This window comes from Plecotus auritus (genome assembly GCF_963455305.1).
Source record: "Plecotus auritus genome assembly, chromosome: 9".
In the NCBI taxonomy this organism is placed as follows: domain Eukaryota; kingdom Metazoa; phylum Chordata; class Mammalia; order Chiroptera; family Vespertilionidae; genus Plecotus; species Plecotus auritus.
Window position 1 is genome coordinate 8,938,091 of NC_137783.1, and position 16,090 is coordinate 8,954,180.

Genomic DNA, 16,090 nt, shown 5'->3' on the forward strand with positions numbered 1-16,090 from the left:
CCTGCCTCGTCCGGCCTTGCCAGACTCACAGCATCCCCTGGACAAGAGCCAAGTGGGAGGACACCTCCCGGGGAGCGGTGGCTCGGTGCCCCAGAGCACCGTGCGGCTATGGCTGTATTTACTCTGCAATTCCTGCGGGAGACAGAGCCACAGATTAAGTTGCAGAGGCACAAAGGAGGTCCTGACTAAAGAATTTTAATGTAAAAATTCTGGGGCTGACACTTAATCCTCGAGCGAACTGGTGTAGTGCTTCAAATGGGGACCTAAGAAGAGTGATCCTGGGGCTCGGAAGGGTAGATTTGTGGAGTGCATTTGGAACCAGTTTAAAGCTAGGAATGAGATGAGCAGGAACATGTGCCAACGTACCATTCCACTAAAACACGGAGGCTCACGGAGGCATGCAGATGGGCGCACACACGCCCGGTCTGCTGTCTGCTTCCTCTGCAGCTCATGGTGGCTGGGGGGGACCGTGGGGGGCTTTGTGTTAGCCCACTTTGGAGGATCTGTGCTGGGACCACCTGGTAAATCTAGTCTAGGCTTAATTCAAGTTACACTGGGAACATAGGCAAAGGAAGCCCTCATCCACAAGATCTTTCTGGAATGATGCCTGAATGAGCTATCCCAGGGGTGGGCAAACTTTTTGACTCGAGGGCCACAATGGGTTCTTAAACTGGACCAGAAGGCCGGAACAAAAGCATGGATGGAGTGTTTGTGTGAACTAATATAAATTCAAAGTAAAGGAGCGGAGGGGAGAGCAAGAGAACCCTCCACTCTTTCGGCTCCGCGGGCCGGATAGAACAGCCGAACGGGCCGGATCCGGCCCGCGGGCCGTAGTTTGCCCACGGCTGAGCTATCCACAAGAGGCACCTCTTGGGGACGACATTCCTGAGAATGTGACCAGAGCCAACCAGAAAGCTGGGATTTCCTAGGAAAATATGTGGGTGTGCAGGTGGGTAGCAAAAAAGAACGGTTGAATCCCCCAATCAGAGAATCCTGTTTGATCATCCGAAGTACTTGGGAGCCTTGTCAGAATCCAGATTCGCAGAGGGTGGGACAGGGCCCAGGAATCCTAGAGGTTTTGTTTTTGTTTTTTTAAAGTTTGGTCTCTAGGGGCTTCTGATATCCCCTAGGTTTGGTCCCTGCTTGAAGAAATCAGCTTTTCAAACGTGTACACTCTGTTTGCATAAAAGAGAAATAATGTGCTAGTCTTCATTAAAACAACCCTCCACCACACAAAATATTAACCCCACTTGACATGAAAGCAAAACACTATTAAAATGTGTGTGTGCGTGTGTGTGTATTCTGGAATTCACAAAATTTGACTTCTTAAGATGGCCCTTCCTCCTCCGTGTCACCTCCTGGAATGTGGCTACACGTAACTGCAGACATTCTGCCCAGCCAGGGGCTGGCTTTCTCTTTCTGAAACTGGCCTAAGCTTCTGGCTACTATCTTTTGAACTCACACTCTGCAAATGCAAAGTCCTGCCATGATTATTCATGCAGCTTCTGTTTATCTTCCCAAAAGAAACAGTGGGGATGAGTGATGGTGGCAGGACTGCGGTGAAGGGAAAAGCCACCGCGGGTGGAGCGGCTTAATGGGGTATTAATTGGGAAACAGGTGAAGGCAAATGGGTAGCACAGCAGGTATGTAAATAGGCTCGTGGGAGGAAAGGCATTGCATTTTATGCTCTTTAACTCAAAATAAAGGCCTGATATTTAGCTTATCTTTGCCGAAAATCCCGCACTGTGAGGGCCCTGACAACCGCCAAGATCATCAGTGATTCATTATTATCTCAGCATCATCCCGGCTACTTAGTAGGGTCTTCAGCCTCTTCATTTTTCAATGTTTCAGCTGATTCTTTGGCTTGAGTGTGCATACTTTTTCTCCCGTCTGCGTGTATCAGAGGCCAGAACAATTTTTTGTAGGTTGTGTAGTGAAAGTGACATTCGGACCTTCTGGTGGCATCCTTTGGCTCGAGCTCGTCGGAGAAAGGCAGCAAATGGACAGTATCACTGTGGATACTGAACCTCCCAAGAACACGTCCATCCGAGTGAGTTTTGTCCTTCAAATTAGTCACCTTGAGAAGCAAAATCCCTCATTCCAATGCGGACATTGGCTCCCTTTGGGGAAAGCCAGTTGGCTGGTTATTTTTAAGTCACCCATATGGAAAAAATCCTTACAGGTACTCATCGCTTGTTTACTGCCGCTAGGCATTGCCCAACACCAGCACCTAATTCCTGACCACCTTTAGTGGGAAATGGCATTTGGCTTGTAAAACCCCCCATCCCCACCCAACGCAGAGATTGTCTGTTGCTCACAGTACCCAGTATCCCAGCGAACACACCTCAGGCTCCTGGGAAAGAGAAGTGTGAAATGTCTGGGATGTGTCCAGCTTCCCAGAGCGATTACTTTGCATGGTCCACGCTCTACGCGGAGACATTTCTAAATCTGGTAGTGTAAAAGTTCAGGCACATGGTTTGAAGTCTACGGCTTTATTGAGAAAATTGCTAAAAATGAACAACTTTATATTTCCCTCCCACGTCACCCACCCAGCCCTCTCGTGGCGATGTGTTGGTGGAACAGTGAGGGGGGACGTTGTTAAGTGGTTGGCCCACATTTGTTGTTTTCTCTGGGGAGCAGCGGCCCCGGTTTTGAAGGCCTGGTCAGCCCTTTACCGCTGTAAAGGCTAAACATCAGCGGAGCTCCAGCCTGTACCCCATGAAATGAATTAGGTTTACATTATCATGCAGATCTCTTCCTGTAGTGGAAGCACTCATTAATTTTACTGCTAATGAGATGTGGGCAATTAAATACCTTTAATTAATGAAAATCAGACGAAAGCAAGGGATGCTCTTTCTCTCTGACTTCATACAAATATGGGTGAAGTTGTTTCTAGAGCTCACTCTGGCTTGCGTCTGCAGAAGGACCGCAGTTCTGAACTCCCAGGGATCAAGTGTTCTGGTCCAGCGAAAGTCATTAAAAGATTTCGCTCGTAGGAAATTAAAGGTGTAAGCATTGGTGGATATTATACAGATGATCTGAGGTTGAGAAAAAAAAATACTCATCACGGAGGGCCAGTCCTAGATGTAATAGCAAATTTCATGGTTGAAGATGCAACAGGATTGAGTACAATTACTAGTTCTGAAGCAGTCACTGAGTTCTGGGGTAGGCCCCGAGCATAATGAGATTATTAAAAATGGCCTGTCTTAGGCCGACTATTACTAAATTGAAATCCAATTATGGCTTTATGATTTGGCTGAAAAATATTTAGCTGTTTTGCTCCAGTCCTCGTGGAAGATCATTTCCTCTTTGCATCAGCGTTTGCACATGTCACAGTGCATTTTCCAAACAAATCTGACCTCAATTATCTCCGTCTCCATCTCATATTAGATAAAAATATATTCTAATGAGTGTTTTATGTCTAATATCAGAATCGTGCCTCTCCATACTTGAGGAATTAAAAGATGGTGATAGAAGACTTGGAAAAATATCTTCTTAATGAGAGGCCTGGGTGTTGTAGAAGTCACTGAGTCATGCCATCTTCATACAGGGAAAGGCGCTATGCGCAAATATGCGCCCGAGCGTGCTGCCAGGCAGGCTGGGTTCAGTTTTGGGTAATTGGCATCGGAACGGTAATAAAGCAGTTGTTTGCAAAGAGAAGGGCTCAGAATTTCAGGCACTCCCGCAGCGTGGAGTTGAATGCTAAGTTAAATATTTATGAACCCGAGATTTTTTATAATTGATCATTGTATGATTTATACACAGTAATTATAATTAGCTTGGAAGAGATTTTTTTTAAAAAGCTAGTTTCCTGGTAGTCAAAGCCATTACATAACGCTAAGCTGCCAAAACAAAAATTAGGTGGGCACCCAGCCACCACGTCCTGAGCGTCTGTCCCCATATCCTACATGCGATGGGGCGCCGCACCTCACCGGGCATCGTACCTGGGCACCAACTCCTGCATCTCCTGCTGTCAGTTTTCATACTTTTGTTGCAAAAAGAATGAAACATAAACAAGTGGAGAACTTTGGAGAACTGATGTCTAACAAAAAAGCAAAGATGGAGGAGGTTGGAAAGGTTAATTAAAAATGTAATGATCCCGTTTGCTGAGACAGCACTATTAATCACCAACAAGCATGTGACTCGCACACCCCGGATAGGCTGCATCTAATCCTTAAGATATGGGTGGCGTGGAGGGCCACAGTGTGCTCTGAGAAAGGACATGCTCATGGGTGAGCCTGGGGTGAGTGAGCGTGGGGTGAGCCTGTGACTTGTGCTTCACACCGGGCACTGTCTTCACCAGAGGAAAGAATTCTTTCCAAATTCCCAAGTATTCAGATTTAGTCAGTCACTGGGAACCCTGGAGCAAACTTGGTACTGCTGGAGGCATAATGTAGACATGGAAGCTGCAGAAAAGTAGAACGAGGGGGAAATGCATCGCCCTGTAATACAGTACGTCTGACACGGTTTGTGCATGACAGAGTGCACTCCCAAGAGCCGACATGTGGGTTTTAAATGTAATTTTTAGCATCCCAGCTGGAAGGATTGATTACCGTACAAGGGTCACAACCTGTATGATCAGATTTGCCATCAGAAGACCAGACTGGAAATGTGAGCTCGGAGAAAAGCCTGCTCTTACCCGTGTGAGGATCTTGGGAGCCCATTTTTTTGTTTGCTGGGATAACATGTTAGAGGGAGCCCATTGGGAGAAGAACAGTAGTTATGTGAGCATGGTAATTAATCACGTCAGAAAGGAAGAGGAAACCAGTTGTGGATTCAATTCTGCCGCCCTTAGGAACAGGGCAGAAAGATGCCCGGAAATTGGCCAGCATTTGTAAACACGCTTCTCTCCCTGTGCCTTGCGAACTTCCTGCTTCATGCAGACCATGCAGATTTTCATATGTGTGCTGTGTTACGTCCCCTCGTAATCTATAGAAGGGGATTTCTGGCTGCTTGCATCTGTGTTTCCTTCTGCACCATTTAGACGGGTGAGCCGGCCCCAGCGACTGCCAATAACAGGGGCATTTTCTAAGTGTAAATAATGGGCGGCTGCTGGCCACAGTGATAGCCTCTTTGATTTGGGACAGTGTGAGGATTGTACTTGGGATAAAGGCAGTTCCTCGCTCCAGAGGAGTTTAGAATGCCAAAGCTTCTCCCGGCGCATAATTCATCCTGACACCTCCGCGTCTCCCTTTGCTGGAAGGACCTTTTTCACGTAGGCCCTGCCGGCAGGTCCGGGTTGAAAGCACTGGTCCATGTACGTACTCTTCGGAGCGGCAAACAGCTGAGAGGCCTGCGCCTGCCTCCCAGCGCTGGGGTTTTACATTCTGTCTCTGATCTTCAAGGTCGATTCTAAATACTTGATGTTATGATCAGAAAAAGGCATTTTTATAAGGTAACTATCAAATCAAAGGAGCTTGGGACTTGAAGGGACCTTAGATTATATCATCCTACCAATGGGGAAACTGAGGCCCACGGGGGCAAAGCGGCCTGTACAAAGACCCTCCGGCAATTTGGACCCCATTTAATCCCCCTGACTCCTTCTTCACTGCTCCTTCATTAGCATCCGCCCCCTTGAACCCTGTGGTCTGGGAGCTGGCCCTCCCATGGTTTCCTGGAGAAGAGGGTGGGGGAATTGGGTAAAAGTGGTCCAAAGGTAGAGATTTCCAATTATCAGATCGTAAGTCATGAGAATGTAATCTACAACATGATGATTACAGTTAATACTTCCCTGTGCTATATGTGAAAAAGCCCCACACCCAGGAAAACGGGAAACAAGTCACATCTGGTGGGATCACAGCCAGAGAGGCAGAGAACGATGGTAGAGGAAGCAATAGGTAACCTGCAAAGTAACGACGTGGTTGTGCCTCACTTGGAAAGGAAACGCTGGGGAAACGGCATTCTCCATAGCTCCGTGCCGGATTGATGCTGGGGCGGAGCTCATTCGCCAGCACAGCCCACACCCACGGCAAAAGCGTTTCTAGTCAACAGCCTGCATTCTGAGACTACTTCCCATTCCGACAGCATCCCAGACATTCCACTGAGTTAAAGAATGAGTAACAGCAGATGGAGGGAGAGATTAGCCGTGGGGGGAGAGGGAGCTCTAAAGAGAGCTGTGGGGGGGCCGGCACTCTTGAGTTATGGCAAAGCTGTTCAGAAGCCTTGCCACGCAGGCGCAGGCGAGGAGGCGCTTGTGTGTGCTGTGGAGCCAACGTGTTGCAGAGAACCGGAATAATCAAACAATGCTCGGAGAGTTTGGAGTCACACTTTATTCACCGGTGGGCTTAGAGAAAACGAATTCAAATTCTAAGCCAGGCTACAAGCAGAACTTCCCTTTTTATTAAAGAGCCAGCCCTATGTGCGCTTAGTGGTTATCTCGCTGCTGGCCTTGAAAACAACACAGTTCTATCCAATTAAAAAATGCACCTGGCGTGGCATTGAGAGTACGGGCGTATCTAGTCTCTGGCCTACAAGGTCAGACAGCTAAGTTTATCTTCCTCATTGTTCAAGCAGGCTAACGCAGGCTAGAAAGCAAAGTTATTTTTTTAGAATAAGAGGCCGTCTAAGAAAACAGCAGAGAATTCCAAACAGTAGTTTTACAGAATAGGGGTTAGCCTTCTGAAAGCACTGGCTCCGCCTGCCCCTCGGCGCCCGGCGCCCTGCGCGCTGCTGCAGAGCTGGGCGTGACTCCGGTGGCCTCCCCTGCTCCTTCTGGGCATCCCTCCCTCTGCCCTCAAGTCATCGAGGCTGCGTTTTGGGGCACGGGTGGACCATTTTAATACATGGGGGGTCGATCTTACCAAGTGAAAACTCCACTCCCTTTCTATGTTCTGTGATTTCAGGAGTGTTTAATTTTAATCCACGGCAGCAGGGATCGCAGCAGCATAACCTGAGAGGGAGTTGGAGGTGATTTTGTGAGGAGATTAAGAAGGGAGAAGGGGGTAGAGGCTATGAGTTGTTTTCACATTTTCTGTGTGTGAAACCTTTAAAAAAAGAATAGGATATACACGAATCTATCCCCCCTCCACCCCCCAGTATTTTATTTGAATATAGCAATGTGGAAAAATTTTTGCAATGAACCCATCCCCTGGGTCCTATCACTAAATGTGAAGGTAATTGCTTTGTAAGTATTCATCCTTCCATCTTTGTGTCCATCTATCAATCCATTTGGTTTTTAAAATGCTGACATCAATATACCTCTCCTAAATGTGTCAGCATACATGTCTTCAATTAGTTTTCATTATTTAGTGTTTTTTTTTTCTTTTGAGGCATTATATATGTACAAACTTAAGTGTACTGTGCTGAGTTGTGACCCAAAGTTCTGTCAAGATAGAGAACATTGCCATCACTCTAGAACGTTCCCTCTTGCCTGTTCCCAGCCAATCCCCACCTCCGCCCCTTAGAACCGACCACTCTTCTGAATTTTTTCAGAATAAAGTAGTTTTGCCCATTCTAGAATACCACATATCTAGAATCTTACAGTGTGTACTTTTGTACTGTTTTGTGTTAAGGCTTTTTTCTTTCACTCAGCGCAGTGTTTTTGAGATTCATCCATGTTATTGGGTGTATCAGTAGGTCATCTGTTCTTGTTTCTGGGTAGTATTTCATTGTGTTGATAGACCACAGTTTAGCCGTTATCCTATTGATGAGTACATGGGCTATTTCACGTATAGCACAGGGAAGTATTAACTGTAGTCATCGTGTTGTAGATTACATTCTCATGACTTATTATCTGATAATTGGAAATCTCTACCTTTGGACCACTTTTACCCAATTCCCCCACCCTCTTCTCCAGCCTCTGGTAACCACAAATATGATATTTTTTCTCTTTGAGATTTATTTATTTATTTATAGATTCCACATATAAGTGAGATGATACAGTATTTGTGTTTTTCTGGCTTATTTCACTTAGCATAATGCCCTTGAGGTCCATCCATGTTGTCACAAATGACAGGGTTTTCTTCTTCTTTTTTTTTTATGGCTGAGTAATATATTATTGTGTATACCTAGATGCATCTTCTTTATCCATTCATTTGTTGACAAACTTTCAAGTTGTTCCCATGTCTTGGCTATTGTAAATATTACTGCAGTGAACACAGGGGGTGCATAGCTCTTTCTGAGTTAGTGTTTTCATTTTCTCCCAATAAAAACCCAGAGTAGAATAGCTGGGTCATAAGTAGCTCTACTTTTAATTTTTGAGGAGCCTCCCTTCTGTTTTCCACAGTGGCTACACCAATGTGCAATCCCACCAACAGTGCACGAGGGTTCTCTTTTTCTCCACGTCCTCGCCAACACTTGTTTGTTGCTTTATTGATGATAGCCATTCTTACAAGTGTGAGGTGGTATCTCATTGTGGTTTCGATTTGTATTTCCCTAATGATTAGTGGTGTTGAACATCTTTACATGTACCTTTTGGCCATGTGAATATCTTCTTTGGAAAATGTCTATTCAGTTCCTTTGCCCATTTTTTTAAAACTAGAGGCCCAGTGCACGAAATTCATGCACGGGTAGGGTTTCCAGGCCTGGCCAGCAATCAGGGCCTATCAGGTTCCCCGCCTCCCAGTCTCCTCACCTCCTACTTCCCTTGCTCCCTCAGCACCCTGCCGTCACTGGTGGCCTGCCATGTTCCACGCCACCCCCTGGTGGTCAGTGCACATCATAGCAAGCGATCGAACGCTTGGTCTCCCAGTCCAACTCCCAAGGGGACAATTTCCATATTTACCTTTTATTTATTGTGGGATGGGTTTCTTTTGGTTTTGTTTTGTTGTTGGTTTTTTGTTGTTTTTTTTTTTTTTTTTTTTGCTATTGAGTTATATGAATTTATATATTTTGGATATTAACCCCTGCCAGATACATCATTTGCAAATAATTTCTCCCCTCCATTTGGTTGCCTTTTCCTTTTGTTGATGGTTTTCTTTGCTGAAATCCTACTTGCTTATTTTTCATTCTGTGCTTGTGTTGTATCCAAAAAATCGTTGTGAAGACCCATGAGAGGAGCTTTCTTCCAGGCCCATTTTTTAAAACTTGTGTATTATGTGGGCTGCATTCAGGAGAAATACATTTTCTGGACCTTATTTGTTGCGTTTTACTAGTTTTGTTACAATTCTATTTGAAATCTCTAAACAAAAATGCTGTAAGTCCTTATTCTTTGCTGTTATATAACCATAAAAGCAATTCACACAAGTTAAGTATGAACAAAACTTTGAAAACGATTAAATGCAAGTTAATTACATTAGCTTAATATAAGGGATGATACTGTTTGCTGAAGCTAGATTGGGTGGCACCCATTCTATACTTATACTCAGTGGCTGGCACCCTGTTTCCACATGAATTCTTTTGGGTTGGCAGGCCTATCTAACTGGGCACCATGCAATGACTTAATTCATCTGCCATTTTTCTCCATTTAAATGCACATGAACTGCTTATTCATATGTCACTGGCTACATCATTTAAGTGTTAACCTCACCTCTGTGCCTCTATTCTTTTCTTTTTAGGAGTGTACACGATATAAATTGCATGCAGCAAATTGTGTACCAATATCCAGCCTTATAAGCCTAATCTAGATTACATATAGTTTGGTTATATTAATTCAGTTTAGATTATAATAAAAATGCATAATTTAGAAATCTCCTAGCAAACTATAGACCTTCAATAATATATACCCGGTTGGTGTGACTCAGTGGGTGAGCGTCAACCTATGAACCAGGAGGTCATGGTTCAAGGCTTGGTCCCTGTTGGGGGTGTGCATGAAGTGGCCGATCAATGATTCTCTCATCATTGATGTTTCTACCTCTCCCTCCCTCTCCCTACCTCTCTGAAATCAATAAAAATATATTCTTAAAAAAAAGAGTAGAAATCACTGTTGCCATGGGCCCAACAGCACAACATGAGGAGTCTCTAAAGAGGAAACGGCTAGAAGTGACACCAAGGCTCGGAGGTCCTAGTGATCTTGTCAGGGCGCCTGGTGGACATTTCAGCCCTCAAGTCCTAAACGGAGGATCCAGGGAGAAGCCGGTTTGGGAAGGTCACACTGGAGAACGTGCACCAGGTGGGCTTGTTAAACCATCGAGGGACGCCCACGCAGCTGCTGGCTTCCTGCGCTGCGTGCGTGGCTCACCTGGAAAGGGCGGAATGTCTTGTTTATTGCCTCCCACATTCACTGGTTCCATCGGATGTCACAGGCAGAGACAGGAACCCGGAGCATAGCAAAGGACTGCTCGTGCTGCCAGGGTGCACCTCTGTTTTCAGGTTTTTGCATTTTGGGGGTTTCTTAAAGCAAGTCACATTGTCAGTACAACAGGGAGATGAGTGTTGGGCTTGCTGTGTGTGTCCTTATTCCCTTACTTAGAACATTTTTTCATTGAAAGAACATTTAACGTGAGATATACTCTCTTCACAGATTTTTAAGTGTACAGTATGGGATTGTTAAGTATAGGTACGATGTCATGCAGCAGATCCTCAGGTCTTGTATAACTGAAATTTTATACCTCTTCGATAATAACTCCCCATTTCCCCTTCCCCCACCCCAGCCTGTGGCAAAGACCACACTATCCGCTGCTTCTGTGAGCTTCAGTGTTTCAGATACCTCATGCGAGTAGAATCGTACTGTGCTTGTTCTTCTGTGGCTGGTTTATTTCACTTAGCGCAATGTCCTCAGGCTCATTTCTGGTATCGCGTACAGCAGGATTTCCTACTTTTTTAAGGCTGCTTAAAATTCCATGTGCTCTTCAGATGTACACTAAATGCAGGGCGCTATCATAGTCCCACCTGGACTCTTTCTCCTCTGTGGCCAATTCTCTTGTAATTTCCCAAATGCCTTTATGGTCCCTGTTGACTGGATCATAAAGGGAATGAAAGAAGGTTCCAGAATTCAAGGAAGGGCTGAGGCCTGAGCAGGAACCAGCTGGAGTGGGGGGGGGGTTTCAAATCCGACAATTGTGTGATGCTTAGCTGCCCCACTGCTGTTTCCTGGGGGCTGCTATTACACCTTAGTATCGATTTTCCGTGGACCACCTTATAATTAGGCACTGGAATGTTTCCCACCACTTTCTCTCCCCTTGGAAACTCCGGTATCATGGTGACTGAGCTTAATTTCCCTTGTCCACTCATCTTTTTTTTTAAATATATTTTTATTGATTTCAGAGAGAAAAGGAGAGGGAGAGATAGAAACATCAATGATGAGAATCTTTGATTGGCTGCCTCTGGCACGCCCCCTACTGGGGATCAAGCCTGCAACCTGGGCATGTGCCCTGACTGGGACTCGAACCGTGACCTCCTGGTTCATGGGTCAATGCTCAACCACTGAGCCATACCAGCTGGGCTGTCCACTCATCTTCGAACTTTACTTCGATTGGGCTTGGCTCTGTCATCCCACCAGCCATCACCCTGGTGGGCCTTGCCTCCACCAGGCTCTCTCTGCAGGCCACATGGCGGGCAGCCCCGGTGCCTGACAACAGAGGGCTTGGGAAGAAGGCAGCATTCATTTTGTGAGACCCCGAAGGCCTGTGGTTTGTAAGCCCACTGAAATTCCATCCAAAATACTAGCCAGATTTTCCTAATCTGCAACCTTGGCGCTCCAGGAGCCCACATTCTGTAGGCGGTGCGTTAAGTGGTAATTGAGGTTTGTACGTTTCTAGGTAATTTATTCTGGTTTTCTTCCAATGGCCTATGAGCTAGAACTTAAATACAGCTTTGCTGTAGGGGTGTTTCTTCCTGTTTAGAGAGCCTAGCATAATATTTTGTCTTCTGGGCTCAAATAACCACGTAATTACTCGGTAATCATATAGTAATTAGCATGTACTATATGCATTTATTACATAATTATGTTCCTGGGGGATTGCATGGCAATTATACTTAGATTCAGCATATCATTTTATATACTGTGTAATGAACAAGTGTATAATTTGTTGCTTTCTTCTTTTATCCTGCTTTCAGTTTACCAACCAGGAGTTGGGAACTTCTCCTCCTCTTGCCTTGTTTACGTGCAATCGGGCAGGTGCACCAGCTCCTCCGGCCCCTCTCAGTGCCTCCTAATTATACGGCGACGAGAGTGCCGGGAGGGAGCTGGCGTTCTGCGGCGGGCTCCCAGCGTTCGCACGCTTAGTATTTGCTCCTGGTCCCGAACTCTTTAAGTGATTAGCTTCCCCACACAGAGTCGATCCGAGCCGCGAGCGCTGCCAGGTAAATGCAAGGCCTCCATGAAAACCCAGGAGGGGCTTTCCTCAAAGCCGAGCAGCCGGGCTCCCCGCACGGCGCTCACGCCCTCCTCGCTCTCCCTTTGCAGTGGAGCACATCCCCAAAGGGAACAACTGCCTGGACGCCGCCAAGGCCTGCAACCTGGACGACACCTGCAAGAAGTACAGGTCCGCCTACATCACCCCGTGCACCACCAGCATGTCCAACGAGGTCTGCAACCGGCGCAAGTGCCACAAGGCCCTGAGGCAGTTCTTCGACAAGGTGCCGGCCAAGCACAGCTACGGGATGCTCTTCTGCTCCTGCAGGGACATCGCCTGCACCGAGCGGCGGCGGCAGACCATCGTGCCCGTGTGCTCCTACGAGGAGAGGGAGAAGCCCAACTGTTTGAATCTGCAGGACTCCTGCAAGACAAACTACATCTGCAGGTAGGCGCGCGGGGTGGCCGGGAGATGCATGAGGTGGCGGTGGGGGGGGGGGGGGGGGGGGACCGCCGGCGGCTGCGTCTGTGGCCGAGCTCGAGGGAGGGGCGGGCAGGGCAGGCATTGGAGAGATTGGCCAGAAACTGACCTCTGTGTCTGACAGATGGTCCTTCAGAAGCTGGTCAGGTGAAATGTGCTGGGAAGGTTCCCAATGTACCCCGGGAGGGCGTCCAGAGTGGCTGGAATGAGGTACACACCACTGTGCTTAGCTCGTAGGGAGGGGCACCGGAGCCAGGTGAGCCTGAAGTGGGCACATGCCCACTCCCCCTGAGACGCTGCCAGGAGTCCCAAGAGGTTAAGTAAGTCAGGGGAGGGATGGGCTGGAGATACGGAGGCTCATGGCCATCGAGGTCAGAACACTGGGGAGACCAGAGAGAGGGTTTGAGCTGTGTCTGAGCCCTGAAGAGAGTTCCAGAATCCCGGAGTCTGTTCTGGGCCATCCGTCAGTCACTGATGTGGGCAGAAGGAGCAGGTCCCTTCCCGCTCGGCCATGCGCCCAGGTCCCGCCTCCATCAGACACCTGCTAAGCCTGGGTGGGCCCTGGTGTTGAAAACAGTTGCTTCTTTTGCCCTTTGGGCCACTTACCGTTTTGATGTTTGAAGGAGTGCCTGAAGAGAGTCTCTCTTTCTGTGTTGTTATTGTTGCTTTGTTTTTTTAAGCAATATAGAACTAGGTAGAGGCAAAGAGAAGGTGTCTCTTCACGCTACTCTCGCGTGCCCCCAGCGGTCACTGTCAGCAACGTGATGTGTGTCCTTCCAGAGTTTGGGACTGAGTTCAGGTGCTGCTGGAGCAAGTAGATTTTGAGAAGCAGAGACTTGTCTTTGCAGCCTCAGGCGACGCTGGTGCCACATTCAGATGCGCAGGCTGGATGCAGGGCTGGAGGTTCACAGGGGGCATCCTGTGGGCAACACCTGGGCTTTGTCCCCAGGGTAGAGCCAGGAGCCCTCCAATGCCGCCTCTCACAAAATGGCACGCACCCAGCAGCCGCTCAGTGGACAGGTGCGTGAGGGTGTGTGATTGCCTGGTTTCTTACAGATGCCCCAGTTTAGTTCTAAAGAGCAGGAGAGAGGAGACTGATATTTGAGGATGCTGGTGAAGTGAGTTTCTGGTCAATTTCAATTTCATTTTGGTAGAAGGGGACCCACCCCCCCACCCCAGCCGTCTTTCCTTAAACTAGCTCTAAGAGGGACCAAAGAAAAAGAGAAGTAGGACCGTCGCATGCTGAGGGTTTTCGGAGAGTTTTGTCCCTTTTCTTATTATTTTTTAAGTTGGAAGCAGGTGACCTGCTATATGAGGAAGAGCTCAGGGGACCACCTGGGTCTTGGGGGAGGAGTCAGGTGTTTCTGCAGAGCAGTTCTCCAAGGCTCTCCCCACCCCTTCCACACCCCGTTCCATTGAGTCCCTCTTGGTTGCGGACTGGGGTCTGGATGTCTACGCTGGAAGGGTCCTGAGGAAGAGGCAGGGCCCCCACACAGCTCCGACCTGGGGAGCCAGTCAACCAGGGAGCCACAGAACCCCCCGCAGGAGATGGACATGGTGAGGAGTAGGACACAAGGTGGGGGTGGGGGCAGGCAGGAGCTTTGCTCAGAGTGCAGGATGTCATGGAGCCGAGAGTCCAGGACACCCCTCTCCTGGAGACCACTGGGTCTGCACCCCAAGTTCCTGGGCCAAGTTCAGTCTTTGAACAGAAGGAATCCCTCTTCGAGGAGCAGGACTGGGTTTCCAGGGTCTCCCGTGGCCTGAAGCCAGACAACTCTCTCTGCCTCTGCAGATGTTACCCTGTTCCCTGGTGGCTCCAAGCAGCTGTGTAGGGAGCAGTGGGTGCGCCTTTCGCCCAAGGGCCAATGCTGGGAGGTGGGAGAGGGGAGGGGGGGAGCCTTTTCTTCTTACGAGGTTCATCTTGCCCACGAGGTCTGGGGGAGGTCCCCGACGTCCCCTGCACGGGCTGGAAGCCCACCCTGAGGGGTGCATTGGCAGTACCTGGCCTGCTCCTCCAAAAACAGAGACTCCTCAGAGGGTTGGTGTGAATTCGTCAAATCACATTGCTTTCCTGCTAAGCTGTAGTGAGAAAGAGGGGGGAGCTTGGGAACTTGGGGTGTTTTGGGGAGTGGGCAAGAGGAACTTGCAGATAACGGGGTGATTTGGGTGCTGTTTGAGGAAGGGTCCAGGGACCTTGTGTGTGGAGAGACAGCCCTGATAGGATAGCGGCCGCGGCTGATGGGGCAGAAATGAACAGGGGGGGGGGGGGGGCAGCCCTCGCCTGATAACCGCCTGACTGGTCGCCCCAAGGTGGGGACGTGACAGTGGCCACCCCGCAGAGGGGTGAAGGTCAGCGGGACTGGGAGGTCGGCTGGGGGCGGTCTTGGTGCTGCTGCCTCATCTCTGGCTGGAGGAGGAACCCGGCTCCTGGACTATCCGGGGGCCCTACCAGGTGAAACTGGCCTCAGTGTGATTGATGGGTTTCATACCCTATCTTGAGTCTTCCCCGCGAAGGGGAATCAGTGACTCCCCGGTGTTACCTGTCGTCATTTAGCCCATGATTGCTTTCCAGAGCCTGGACGTCTGACTCAGGATTACCCCCTCCCTGTCAGTTGTGGTAAATGTAATTTAAGCTGCTAGGTAGTCTGGCAGTGTTTGCTTCGATCAGAGTTTATTAATCTTGTCTTTAAATTTATCCTTTTTCCCCATCCTCCCACCCCCCAATCCATCTCGGTGAGATCCTTGCTAGCAGCAGCTGGCCCCCCTGGAGCTGGGCTTCCATGGGGTTTTACCTTCAGGCGTCCCGACCCAGCCCCATCCAGAGGGAGGGGGTGCGGCTGAAGGGATGACTTCAGGTTTAACTTGCATCTCCCCAAAGCCAAAAGGATGGCAGGAGGGAAAATCACTTCCTAAAAACCACATTCTTCGAAAGCTCACACGTTTGCAAATGCTCCATTTCCATCTCGATGCCAGTGACGCTCAGAGAGCTGCTCAGGCTCGTTAAAACCTCCCCGCACTTCATGTTTTCCAACCTCGGTGCCCAGGCGTGCTTCCCCGAGGGTCTGACCGCGCCTGTCCCCCTCCTGCCTGGTGCCTTCAAACGGAGGAGGTGCAACTTTAGCTTTCCCTTTCGACTCCTGCTGCTTCCTCCCCTCCCTTTTAGGGAAGCTGACAGGTTCCTTTCCTCTTGGGGTGTTGGGGAGCGGGCGAGCTTGATGGCTGGGCCTCAGCGCTTGTCTAGAGGAAAGCAGGCGCGGAGGTATTACTAGAAGGGTGGGATGGAGTTTAAAAGCTCCCATTCCTTCCCTGAAGCACCGTGTCTCCCTGGCCGGTGTGCTTCTGGTTGCTGTCTTGGTACCTGCAAAGATGTCAGGGCTGAGTGTGGCCATAAAGGAAGCACAAACCTCTGTTCCTGATACGTGTCGCTCTCCATACAT

At 48.6% G+C, this 16,090-nt stretch overlaps 1 protein-coding gene across 2 annotated transcripts in view; it reads left to right on the plus strand.

Annotated features, from left to right (window-relative positions):
- The window catches only part of GFRA1 (GDNF family receptor alpha 1), a 194,544-nt gene that overhangs the window by 119,480 nt on the left and 58,974 nt on the right, over nucleotides 1-16,090 (plus strand). For both annotated transcript variants that reach the window (XM_080642810.1, XM_080642811.1), the window contains one exon: nucleotides 12,284-12,620. In XM_080642810.1, coding sequence (XP_080498936.1) covers nucleotides 12,284-12,620 — 337 coding nt within the window. The remainder of the gene's footprint in view (nucleotides 1-12,283; nucleotides 12,621-16,090) is intronic.